The following is a 13,321-nucleotide window of genomic DNA, read 5'->3' on the forward strand; positions in this document are numbered from 1 at the left end:
TTAAAAGGGAAATTTGTGTAAAACAAAAATTGTTATATGAGCTGCACCATGAGAAAACCAACATAGTGTGTTTGCGACCAGCATGGATCCAGACCAGCCTGCGCATCTGCACAGTCTGGTCAGGATCCAAGCTAGCTGTTCACTTTCAAAGTCTATTGAAATTTAGAGAAACCGTTAGCGAACAGCATGGACCCTGACCAGACTGCGCGGATGCGCAGGCTGGTCGGGAAATCCATGCGGGTTTCGCATACCCACTATTTGTTTTTCGCATGGCGCGGCTCATTATGATATAGTAGAATTATATAAATCATAAATTTTAAAAACCCCTCAACTCGACTATTACTTATTGAAAATCAAAGCAATAACCAAAATTTGTGAATTAAATTACATTTAAATTATAATTAAAAATGAAACGACGTACAGAAAGGTAAATGAGTGTTGCATATCAGATTTGTTTACAAATACTATACTACAACAAAAGCACTGATTCTCTTAATAATCAATGAAAATATATAACTCTTTTTCTCTTTTGTAGTCTATATATTGCTGGTATTAGCAATAGTGACTACAATTTCACTAACAGTTTGTTTTTCGGCATTTTTAAAGAAGACCAGTGTTTTGTTTATTTATCCTTTTTTTTTTGTCTTTTTTCGTTTTCAACATTTTGTTCCGATTTGGAAGGTTAATTTTCTCGGGGGTTAGCAACTGGTTTGATCGGCCTTTAACTGAAAATCTTTCAATTTTACAATGGCCTCTAAACCCTGTCCTGAAATGAACTTAGGTTTTTTTTAACCCCAGTCAGATGTTCAGCCCGATGAACTCTGCACTGTTTAAATTCCGATGCGTAATATCCCATTAGCACAACCGATTTATGACCTAAGATTCCTCGTCCAGCTTGATTTATGACTTGAAACGTCTTGAAACTCGATCTCTTAAACGGTGTTATTGAACTTGCAGCTTTGTTTTCCCGAGGATTTTCATTGGTGACTTGCTGCCGTGTGAATATATTTAATGGTATGCAGTTGGTTATTTTACATTTGTCAAAAATTCACTATTTTGGTCGAAAGTCATAGAAGTATTCAATATTAATAGATATATCCATTTAAACATTTAGTTTGTACTTACAAATCAAATCTGGACACTTTCATTTGGAAACATTCAGGAGAGCCCTTGGCGTGCAAAAGAACAACTACCTACTTGTAGTCGGCATTAAATCTCACGCATTGAGTTTACGGATACATTGAATGTACACTAGTAAAACCTATGTTAAACCTAACCCGAACCTTTAGTCAGTATATAGAACACAATAGAACAAACAATACGGCGTATATTAAATAGGGCAAATTTAATGTTGACGCGTACATGTAGCAGTAAGATTGTTGATGCCATTTTCAGAAAGTCATTTTTTTCAGTCGAAAATTAAATAAAATATTAATCGGTTCAAATAACATTCCTAGTCTTTCCAAGACCCGGAGAGCAAGTGTCGTTTCATAAAACCCTTTTTTTTTCAGACATAAGGCGTTTAAAAAAATTTTTTTTTAATGCATTTAAAGGAAAAAATTACATTCAAAAACAAACAAGGATAAGAATGAATTATTATCATTTTCGACCTAAACACTGACTGTATGTAAAATGTCGAATAACCAATGCCTACCAGTAGGCCCGTTGGTTATTCGCACGCGTAAGCAACTGGCTCTCCTGATGTTTCCAAGACTGATCTATACGTTGAAAGTGTCGGATATTGATATGAAAGAACAAAATATATGTAAAATTGAATTATTTTATGCATATGTGTCTGAAAAATTGGCTTTTCTGAAATATATCGCGAATTGGCAACTGGCTCTACTGGTGCATTTTGAGAATGTTGAATGCATTGAAAGGAATAAATATTAACATTAAAGAACGAAACAAGGACTAGATTCATTTTCTTATCATTTTCGACCCCAAAACTTGACCCGTCTGTAAAATGTCGAATAACCAACTGCCTACCAGTAGGCAGTTGGTTATCCGCATGCGAATTGGCAACTGGCTCTCCTGAGTGTTTTCCAAGACTGACCTATACGTTGAAAGTGTCGGATATGATACAAAGAACCAAATATATGTAAAATTGAATTATTTTATGCACATGTGTCTGAAAAATCGTCTTTTCTGAAACAAATCGCGAATTGGCAACTGGTTCACCTGGTGCATTTTGGGACTGTTGAATGCATTTAAAAGAACAAATACTAACATAAAATAACAAAACAAGGGTTAGAATGAATTTTTTTATCATGATCTACCAAAACAATGGCTTTCTGTAAAATGTCGAATAACCAACTGCCTACAAGTAGGCAGTTGGTTATTCGCACGCGAATTGGCAACTGGCTCTCCTGAGTGTTTTCAAGACTGACCTATACGTTGAAAGTGTCGGATATTGATACGAAAGAACAAAAGATATGTAAAATTGAATTATTTTATTTATATGTGTCTGAAATATCGGCTTTTCTGAAACATATCGCAAATTGGCAACTGGCTCTCTTGGCTCATTTTGAGACTGTTGAATGCATTTAAAAGAACAAATAGAATGATTTTTTATCATGTTCTATCAAAACAATGACTATCTGTAAAATGTCGAATAACCAACTGCCTACCAGTAGGCAGTTGGTTATTCACACGCGAATTGGCAACTGGCTCTCCTGAGTGTTTCCAAGACTGACCTATAGGTTGGAAGTGACGGATATTGATACGAAAGAACAAAATACATGTAAAATTGAATTATTTTATGCGTATGTGTCTGAAAAATCGGCTTTTCTGAAACATATCGCGAATTGGCAACTGGCTCTCCTGGTGCATTTTGAGACTATCGAATGCATTTAAAGGAATAAATATTAACATTAAAGAACGAAACAAGGACTAGATTGATTTTTTTTACTATTTTCGACCAAAACTATGACTGTCTGTAAAATATCGAATAACCAACTGCCTACCAGTAGGCAGTTGGTTATTCGCACGCGAATTGGCAACTGGCTCTCCTGAGTGTTTCCAAGACTGACCTATACGTTGAAAGTGTCGGATATTGATACGAAAGAACAAAATATATGTAAAATTGAATTATTTTATGCATATGTGTCTGAAAAATCGGCTTTTCTGAAACATATCGTGAATTGGCAACTGGCTATCCTGGTGCATTTTGAGACTTTTGAATGCATTGAAAGGAATAAATATTAACATTAAAGAACGAAACAAGGACTAGATTGATATTTTTATCATTTTCGACCAAAACTATGACTGTCTGTAAAATGCCGGATAACCAAATGCCCACAAGTAGGCAGTTGGTTATTCGCACGCGAATTGGCAACTGGCTCTCCTGAGTGTTTCCAAGACTGACCCATACGTTGAAAGTGTCCCGGGTATTGGTACGAAAGAACAAAAGATAATGTAAAATTGAATTATTTTTTTTATATGTGTCTGAAATATCGGCTTTCTGAAACATATCGCGATTGGCAACTGGCTCTTTGGTTTATTTTTAGACTGTTGAATGCATTTAAAATAATAAATACTAACACTAAAGAACAAAACAAGGGTTAGAATGATTTTTTTATCATGTTCTATCAAAACAATGACTGTCTGTAAAATGTCGAATAACCAACTGCTTACCAGTAGGCAGTTGGTTATTCGCACGCGAATTGGCAACTGGCTCTCCTGAGTGTTTTCAAGACTGACCTATACGTTGAAAGTGTCGGATATTGATACGAAAGAACAAAAGATATGTAAAATTGAATTATTTTATTTATATGTGTCTGAAATATTGGCTTTTCTGAAACATATCGCAAATTGGCAACTGGCTCTCTTGGCTCATTTTGAGACTGTTGAATGCATTTAAAAGAACAAATAGAATGATTTTTTATCATGTTCTATCAAAACAATGACTATCTGTAAAATGTCGAATAACCAACTGCCTACCAGTAGGCAGTTGGTTATTCACACGCGAATTGGCAACTGGCTCTCCTGAGTGTTTCCAAGACTGACCTATAGGTTGGAAGTGACGGATATTGATACGAAAGAACAAAATACATGTAAAATTGAATTATTTTATGCGTATGTGTCTGAAAAATCGGCTTTTCTGAAACATATCGCGAATTGGCAACTGGCTCTCCTGGTGCATTTTGAGACTATCGAATGCATTTAAAGGAATAAATATTAACATTAAAGAACGAAACAAGGACTAGATTGATTTTTTTTACTATTTTCGACCAAAATTATGACTGTCTGTAAAATATCGAATAACCAACTGCCTACCAGTAGGCAGTTGGTTATTCGCACGCGAATTGGCAACTGGCTCTCCTGAGTGTTTCCAAGACGGACCTATACGTTGAAAGTGTCGGATATTGATACGAAAGAACAAAATATATGTAAAATTGAATTATTTTATGCATATGTGTCTGAAAAATCGGCTTTTCTGAAACATATCGTGAATTGGCAACTGGCTATCCTGGTGCATTTTGAGACTTTTGAATGCATTGAAAGGAATAAAATATTAACATTAAAGAACGAAACAAGGACTAGATTGATATTTTTATCATTTTCGACACAAAACAATGACTGTCTGTAAAATGCCGAATAACCAACTGCCTACAAGTAGGCAGTTGTTATTCGCACGCGAATTGGCAACTGGCTCTCCTGAGGTTTCCAAGACTGACCTATACGTTGAAAGTGTCGGATATTTTGGGACGAAAGAACAAAAGATATGTAAAATTGAATTATTTTATTTATATGTGTCTGAAATATCGGCTTTTCTGAAACATATCGCGAATTGGCAACTGGCTCTCTTGGTTCATTTGAGACTGTTGAATGCATTTTAAAAGAATAAATACTAACATTAAAGAACAAAACAAGGGTTAGAATGTTTTTTTATTTATGTTTTTATCAAAACATAAATGTCTGTAAAATGTCGAAAACCAACTGCTTACCAGTAGGCAGTTGGTTATTCGCACGCGAAAATTGCAACTGGCTCTCCTGAGTGTTTCCAAGACTGACCTATACGTTGGAAGTGACGGATATTGATAAGTAGAACAAAATATATGTAAAATTTAATTATTTTTGCGTATGTGTCTGAAAAATCGGCTTTTCTGAAACATATCGCGAATTGGAAACTGGCTCCCCTGGTGCATTTTCAGACTTTTGAATGCATTTAAAGGAATAAAAATTAACATTAAAGAACAAAACAAGGATAAGAATAAATTATTGATCATTTTCGAAGAAAATATGTGTAAAATTGAATTATTTTATGCGTATGTGTCTGAAAAATCGGCTTTTCTGAAAGATATCGCGATTTGGCAACTGGGGTCCCTGGTGCATTTTGAGATTATCGAATGATTTAAAAGGGGAAAAAATATTAACATAAAAAACGAAAAAAAGGACTAGATTGTTTTTTTTTTATTTTTTTCGACCTAAACTATGACTGTCTGTAAATACCGAATAACCAACTGCCTACCAGTAGGCAGTTGGTTATCGCACGCGAATTGGCAACTGGCTCTCCTTTAGTGTTCCTAGACTGACCAATACGTTGAAATTTTGGATATTTATTACAAAAGAACAAAATATATGTAAAATTGAATTATTTTCTTCATATGTGTTTGAGAAATCGGCTTTTCTGAAAACATATTTGCGAATTGGCAACTGGCTCTCCTGGGGGCATTTTGAGAATGTGAAAGCATTTAAAAAAATAAATACTAACATAAAACAACAACAAAACAAGGGTTAGAATGAATTTTTAATCATGTTCTACCAAAACAATGACTGTCAGTAAAATGTTGAATAACCAACTGCCTACCAGTAGGCAGTTGGTTATTCGCACGCGAATTGGCAACTGGCTTTCCTGAGTGTTTCCAAGACTGATCTATACGTTGAAAGTGTCCAATATTGATATGAAAGAACAAAATTTATGTAAAATTGAACTATTTTATGCATATGTGTCTGAAAAATCGTCTTTTCTGAAACATATCGCGAATTGGCAACTGGCTCTCCTGGTGCATTTTCAGACTTTTGAATGCATTTAAAAAAGGAAATAAAAATTAACATTAAAGAACAAAACAAGGATAAGAATGAATTATTTATCATGTTCTACCAAAACAATGAATGTCAGTAAAATGTTGAATGACTAACTGCCTACGAGTAGGCAGTTGTTTATTCGCACGTGAATTGGCAACTGGCTCTCCTGAGTGTTTCCAAGACTGACCTATACGTTGAAAGTGTCGGATATTGATACGAAAGAACAAAATATATGTAAAATTGAATTATTTTATGCATATGTGTCTGAAAAATCGTCTTTTCTGAAACATATCGCGAATTGGCAAATGGCTCTCTTGGTTCATTTTGAGACTGTTGAATGCATTTAAAAGAATTAATACTAACATAAAAAAAACAACAAAACAAGGGTTAGAATGAATTTTTAATCATGTTCTACCAAAACAATGACTGTCAGTAAAATGTGGGAAAAACCAACTGCCTACCAGTAGGGAGTGGTTATTCGCAAAGCGAATTGGCAACTGGCTCTCCCGAGTGTTTCCAAGACTGATCTATACGTTGAAAGTTTTCGGATATTGATATGAAAGAACAAAATTTATGTAAAATTGAAACTATTTTATGCATATTGTCTAAAAAATCGTCCTTTCTGAAACATATCGCGAATTGGCAACTGGCTCCCCTGGTGCATTTTCAGACTTTTGAATGCATTTAAAGGAATAGAAATTAACATTAAAGAACAAAACAAGGATAAGAATGAATTATTTATCATGTTCTACCAAAACAATGAATGTCAGTAAAATGTTGAATGACCAACTGCCTACGAGTAGGCAGTTGGTTATTCGCACGTGAATTGGCAACTGGCTCTCCTGAGTGTTTCCAAGACTGACCTATACGTTGAAAGTGTCGGATATTGATACGAAAGAAACAAAATATATGTAAAATTGAATTATTTTATGCATATGTGTCTGAAAAATCGTCTTTTCTGAAACATATCGCGAATTGGCAACTGGCTCTCTGGTGCATTTTGAGACTCTTGAATGCATTGAAAGGAATAAATATTAAAAATTAAAGAAAGAAACAAGGATAGATTGATATTTTTATCATTTTCGACCAAAACTGTGACTGTCTGTAAAATGCCGAATAACCAACTGCCTACCAGTAGGCAGTTGGTTATTCGCACGCGAATTGGCAACTGGCTCTCCCTAGTGTTTCCAAGACTGATCTTTATGTTGAAAGTGTCAGATATTGATATAAAAAACCATATAAAATGTCATATTGAATGATTTTATCCATTTGTGACTGAAAAAAAGCTTTTCTGAAACGTTGCAAGTGTCGGATATTGGTACGAAAGAACAAAAGATATGTAAAATTGAATTATTTCATTTATATGTGTCTGAAAAATCGGCTTTTCTGAAATATATCGCGAATTGGCAACTGGCTCTCCTGGTGCATTTTGAGACTCTTGAATGCATTTAGAAGAATAAATACTAACATAAAACAACAACAAAACAAGAGTTAGAATGAATTTTTAATCATGTTCTACCAAAACAATGACTGTCAGTAAAATGTTGAATAACCAACTGCCTACCAGTAGGCAGTTGGTTATTCGCACGCGAATTGGCAACTGGCTCTCCCTAGTGTTTCCCAAAACGATCTTTATGTTGAAAGTGTCAGATATTGATATAAAAAACCATATAAAAGTCATATGAATGATTTAATCCATTTGTGGACGGAAAAAAGCTTTTCTGAAACATACGGTCTCAAGGTACTTTTGAGACGCTGAATGCATTTTAAAAAATAAAAATAATCATTAATATTTAAAAAACAAAACATGGATTAGAATTATTTTTTATCATTATGTTTTAATAGGTAATCAGACTGCTTATACATTTTGAAAACCAACTGGCAACTAGTAAGTAGTTGGTTATTCGAATGTTCAACTACCAACTACCAACTGCCTACCAACTTTACTGTCATAAATAATCAAGAAAATAGAAGACTTGGTTTGACTAAGTTTGTTCCTTAGAGGTTTAGAAAGGTGAAAAAAATCTCATGCCCTTTAGCACCAGCTTAAGCTGAATTATAATATAATGATATTTAACGAACTTCCTAATACTAAAGGACAAGAGGCTATTTACATAATAATTAATGTAGATATTTACTCGATCATTTTTGTGTTTCAATTAATAGTGCCCTCAGTTTCCCTTGCGTGAATAAGGCACTCAGCAGTCGGGGCATTAAGTTTACGTATAATGTTCTATAACACTGGAATATGGTGGAGATATAGAGTGTGAGCATTATTGCCAAACTTCTGTTTAAGCACACCAGCATTGTTTTGCAACTGACAGTTCCAAGGCTTTGCCGCACTACGTTCGAAAGAATGATGAAAGAAAGAAAATGAAATGATTATCCCCTGCCCCTGATGCCCCTCCTCCTGCAATTAGCTAAACATAATTACGGAAAGCCAATAATAAACGTTTAAATGCAGGTTTGATAAATAATATTGTTTATAGATACTTTTGTTATTGCGGAGCTGAAGACGAATTAAGTAAAACGCTTTCAGTGTTGATGCCAAATTTGAATGCATATGATTAACCAGTAATTCTGAGTAATTAAGTCGACTATTATGAATCTAACTTTAAGAAAATATCTGTTAAATTTCCACCGGCATAGTCGTCTTGATCGTACTTAAATCTTGTTTATATGAAATTGCAAACAATGCAATGTAATATGCACATGTTCTAATAATAACAGCATAGACAATTACTTGTGCCGACATTGATTTGTATTGCATTTTCGACAAAATACTTTCCTTCTAGGTACTGATTAAAACCAGATATTAATAATGTATTTTCCCTTATTGTATGTTATATTTCTTGTAACGTTTCGAAATAATCTTAGTTCAGATTCAACGCCATAAGATTAGTCGAAAATATTTTATTTCAAGAGGTAGAAGCGACATGTAAAAATGCATTGTAAATTAGGTCGGTGGGGTACAAAATAAACAATTAAAATAACTTAAACAAACTTTCTACTGAGAAAGTGCAAATATAATATATTTGATATGTCCAATTGGCTTGTTTATTAACATCATATCCGATGATGAGCAATTTTACTAATATTTTCAATCATTATTCAGCAGTATTATTTTCGTAAACGGTCGCCATATTGATGACGTCATTTCCGGATCCAGTCGCGGTCGCCAGAAGAGATACATACATATTATTTTTGTCTTGGACCAAGGAATAATTTGGTATACGTGGCTATATTTCTCAACTACTTTCGAGCGGGATTACGAATGGCCGTGGACTAATATGATCGTGTGTTTCATGGGTGAATATAAATCTGGTATCATAATGAAAATGAGCTGCACATTTTACACAACGCAGAAATAGAAATAATTAATCCAGTGTATAATGTTACACGCATCTCCTCTGTTTGTTTAAAGAAGACCTAAAGACAAAGACGGGGCCGTGGTCTTAGAACGTGGCTCTTCATACTTGCTCTTTACTTTGCTAGGTTCTTTTGTACCTTTTGTGTTACATCAATAATATACTATAATCTCTTACATCTGTATTAAGGAGGTAAGTTACCTTGTTACCAGGGTAAATTCAAATTAGTTGAACCGCAGTAATTTTTTGTATTTCGTGTGATATGATGATTTTACTGCTACAATCTCAAGTTCGTTTATCTCTGTCCCTTCAAGTTCAATCTTTTACCAGGTCTGAAGAACATGACCCTCCAAAGATATTTTATATTGAAAGAAGAAGGAAAATACAGACATTTAACACTTTTCATTGTATTTATGTTTCATTGATTTCCGTAGAAGTGTGCATAATTGATAATTTTACTAGTATGCGCGTTAGCTTTCTAATAAACACTTAAAATGTATATGTCGCGAGGCTCGTGTTTCCATGGTAACGCATTTTCTCTCATTTTTAAACAACTATTATAAAAACAGGTTTTTTCGACGGCTTCAGTGTCATTCTGTTAATGACCAACATGGATTATTTGGGTAATACTATTAGCAAAATACCACGCACTTGACATGGTACCCTATTTTTCTTAGAGTTTAAAGTAACCATGGCAACAGAGATGTTTAAAATAGCTTCTATCTTGTTTTTTGACGTAATTTCTTATAAAAAATATTGAATAAAGTTATCTTTCTTGTTAATGTAGCTTCAAAACATTATTTCTAACGTAAGTTATATTTTCGTGTTATTTGCATTTATTCAAACAAATTTCACAGCTTTAGATACTAACAGCAGTATCCTTCGTCTGGCATTTTTCATGGAAAAATCGTTCGGCATGCTGCTATTATTCTCATGGATATTGTTGAAATGAAAATAAAAAGACCAGAGTTAACGCTTTTGAATTTTACATTTAGATAGGTCATGGACTTCGTTTCCATGGTAACATCAATTCAATTCAAGAAACCACAATTTTCTGCTGAAATTTGAACAATTTTAGATCTTAGTTTTAGTATATTAGGAAACAAATTATCGACGGAAATTGAAAAACAGGTATTACAAATCAAACAGGTAATTTTTTATATGAAAATGGCCGTAACAAGTAACCTTTCACCTAACAATATTCCAAATAATATTGATTACCATCATCCATTTTCTTACATTCCGCCAAACATTTCAATATAACTACATAAAAGAAGCAAATTATTGATTAGTATTCAGAGCAAAAGACTCATAAAAATATTTCAGCAAATAATGGTTATTTGAAAATAGTTCAAATAAAGAAAATGCACAGAATTACCTACTTTTAAAATAAAAGCTAATATTTTTGCGCGGTAACTGACACGTAACGTCATGACGTCAGTGACGTCATTTTAAGGCAACATTGTTTTGGAGCGTTTCTTCGGCAATTTATTCATTATTTCTGCATTATTAAACCATAAAGCATCAGATCTGAGACAGGTTCATGATTTATTTTCAGAAGAATGGATATACAAACACATTTAGTATGTCGTAAACGTCGTCGTAAATCGCCACGCTAGCTCCCGGTTGGACATGTGCACATACAAATATTAAGGTAACCTACCTCCTAAAATGGTATAGTATTAAACCTTAACATTTAGATTTGTTTCCTTCTTTTCGTCTTTCAGACAAAAAAGTGTTCTTAAACATATGATTTTACTAAACAAACATTTTTGCACTTATCCTCTTATAGCTCACATAAAATACAGATAATAATTACACTACAGTAATCTACAGTAATTATGCACTTATTTGCTAATCAACAATAATATGTGTTTATAAATTTATTCAACAGATTGGGGTAATAGTTGTCTTGTTTGATTTGAAGTGGAATAAATATGGCAACTGGACATACACAGAGAAATCGGCTCTACCTTTTCCGTCTTCGAAAGCTTCTCGTAGATGGTGGACTTTTAGTACTAAGACATATTTTAGACCGGAAGCTTCAAGTGCGAAACATCTTGTTCAGCGATTGTTTGAGTCAAGAAAAGCATAGGATCATTCGACTGAAAGAACAGAACACAATTACACAGGTCCAATATGATTTGTTGTATCCGCCACATAGCAAACCTCCATCGACATCAGACTTAGACATTACGCTTGTGATATGTCTACTAAGAAATCTTGCAAGTTTTGGCTTGAACCAAAACTTTGATTGGGAGGTCGCACCACACAGAAAAGATGCCTCTATCGAAGCAGATATGTGCCGATTGGAACATATTACAAATGAGGTAAAAGCACCAAATCTTTGACATTAAAATTTTGTCAATTATATGCATTCCTCAGTTAATAACAAGTAACTTCTAGGATAAAATTTGAATGACAAATTATGATTTTCTGTTCTGCAATATCGCTTATTGTTGGTATATTACACCGAGAGTTTCAATTACAGGTTGCTGAAATATCGACAACAACCGGAATGAAACTGGCAGATTTTCGTTTTAGATGGACAGAAATTGAACAGGTGATATAATTTAGTTTCAATGAGGGGATTTTTCAGTACAATAAATTATTAGTTCATTATATCGGGACAAAGACATGTAGGTTCAGTAATTGTTTTCTTTATATTACGGTTTATTCTCGAAAATATATAGGTCGTGCTATAAGAAAACCTATATTAGTGACATAATATCAATATTTGCTTTATAACAGTTTAAACACTGTTAAATCATTGTTTTTCTTATGTTCATGCAGAAACTAGAAACTATTGTATCGTGATTAAGTTATCTTATGCAAATCAAAATCTATCATATACTACAAATAAATGTTATTTTTGTTGTGATGGGAACCGAAATTTCAAAACACACATGTACCACAATGACACAGAGGTGTAATTAAAAGGCCCGTGATGAAAGCAAAAGTATGATAAATTTATTTTTCAGTAAATTTCAAAATAAACAAATGTATTATAATAATTTACTTTATCATATTAATGACATGAAAATTACACGCAATGTATGGCGACGTCATGCCACATTCATGACGTTCTTAACGTCACGTCTCTAAATGTCTTCGGCGACTTTCTTAAAAGTATTGTAAGTTTTAAAATAGTGCAGATATTATCTTTAAGTTTTCAGATTTGGGATGTTGTTCTTGAATTTTTTGTTATCTTAATTTTGGTTTTGTCACCAAATGGCCTATAATTATATTCTCAAGACCGTCTAAATATTTTGATCACGATCATTGTCTATACTAAGATACGTCCATTTTAATCTAATATTCTACTGGAAGTAAATGTTTTCATTTCAACATACATATATTTTATCGATTTCGTAGTCAGATCTCATTAGATCTATGCTACCTCAAAACTGGTAGTCTGACAAAAATCATACCTAGATACAAAAATGTACATATGTTCCATCTACAAAGTCTAATAATGGCAAAGGTTTCTATTAAACACATGGTTTATGAACGGACCCCAAAACTTTCAAATGCATAACTATTTAATCATCGGAAGGTTACTGTTCAATTTCGTAAGTGACTCATAATTCACCAGCTGGGTATACGTAGGCATACTGCACCACAGATGCATAAAAATATATAAGAAGGACGACCCAAAACTTGTTTGTTTGCTTGTGATGTAACATTGGACAATTAACATAACCAGCGTTCCTGAACATTGTACCAGTACCAATCTGTTGTGTGCTTCCCCAAATGAGCCGTGCCATGAGAAAACCAACATAGTGGGTTTGCGACCAGCATGGATCCAGACCAGCCTGCGCATCCGCGCAGTCTGGTCAGGATCCATGCTGTTCGCTAACAGTTTCTCCAATTCCAATAGGCTTTAAAAGCGAACAGCATGGAGCCTGACCAGACTGCGCGGA

At 33.9% G+C, this 13,321-nt stretch overlaps 1 protein-coding gene across 1 annotated transcript in view; it reads left to right on the forward strand.

The window, feature by feature from the left end:
• The window catches only part of LOC123541823 (uncharacterized), a 51,068-nt gene that overhangs the window by 26,630 nt on the left and 11,117 nt on the right, over positions 1–13,321 (forward strand). Inside the window, exons 2-4 of the mRNA XM_053531738.1 lie at positions 10,957–11,052; positions 11,293–11,728; positions 11,890–11,961. Coding sequence (XP_053387713.1) covers positions 11,336–11,728; positions 11,890–11,961 — 465 coding nt within the window. The 5' untranslated portion in view covers positions 10,957–11,052; positions 11,293–11,335. The remainder of the gene's footprint in view (positions 1–10,956; positions 11,053–11,292; positions 11,729–11,889; positions 11,962–13,321) is intronic.

The sequence above is a fragment of the Mercenaria mercenaria genome, chromosome 19 (assembly GCF_021730395.1).
Source record: "Mercenaria mercenaria strain notata chromosome 19, MADL_Memer_1, whole genome shotgun sequence".
Lineage (NCBI taxonomy): Eukaryota > Metazoa > Mollusca > Bivalvia > Venerida > Veneridae > Mercenaria > Mercenaria mercenaria.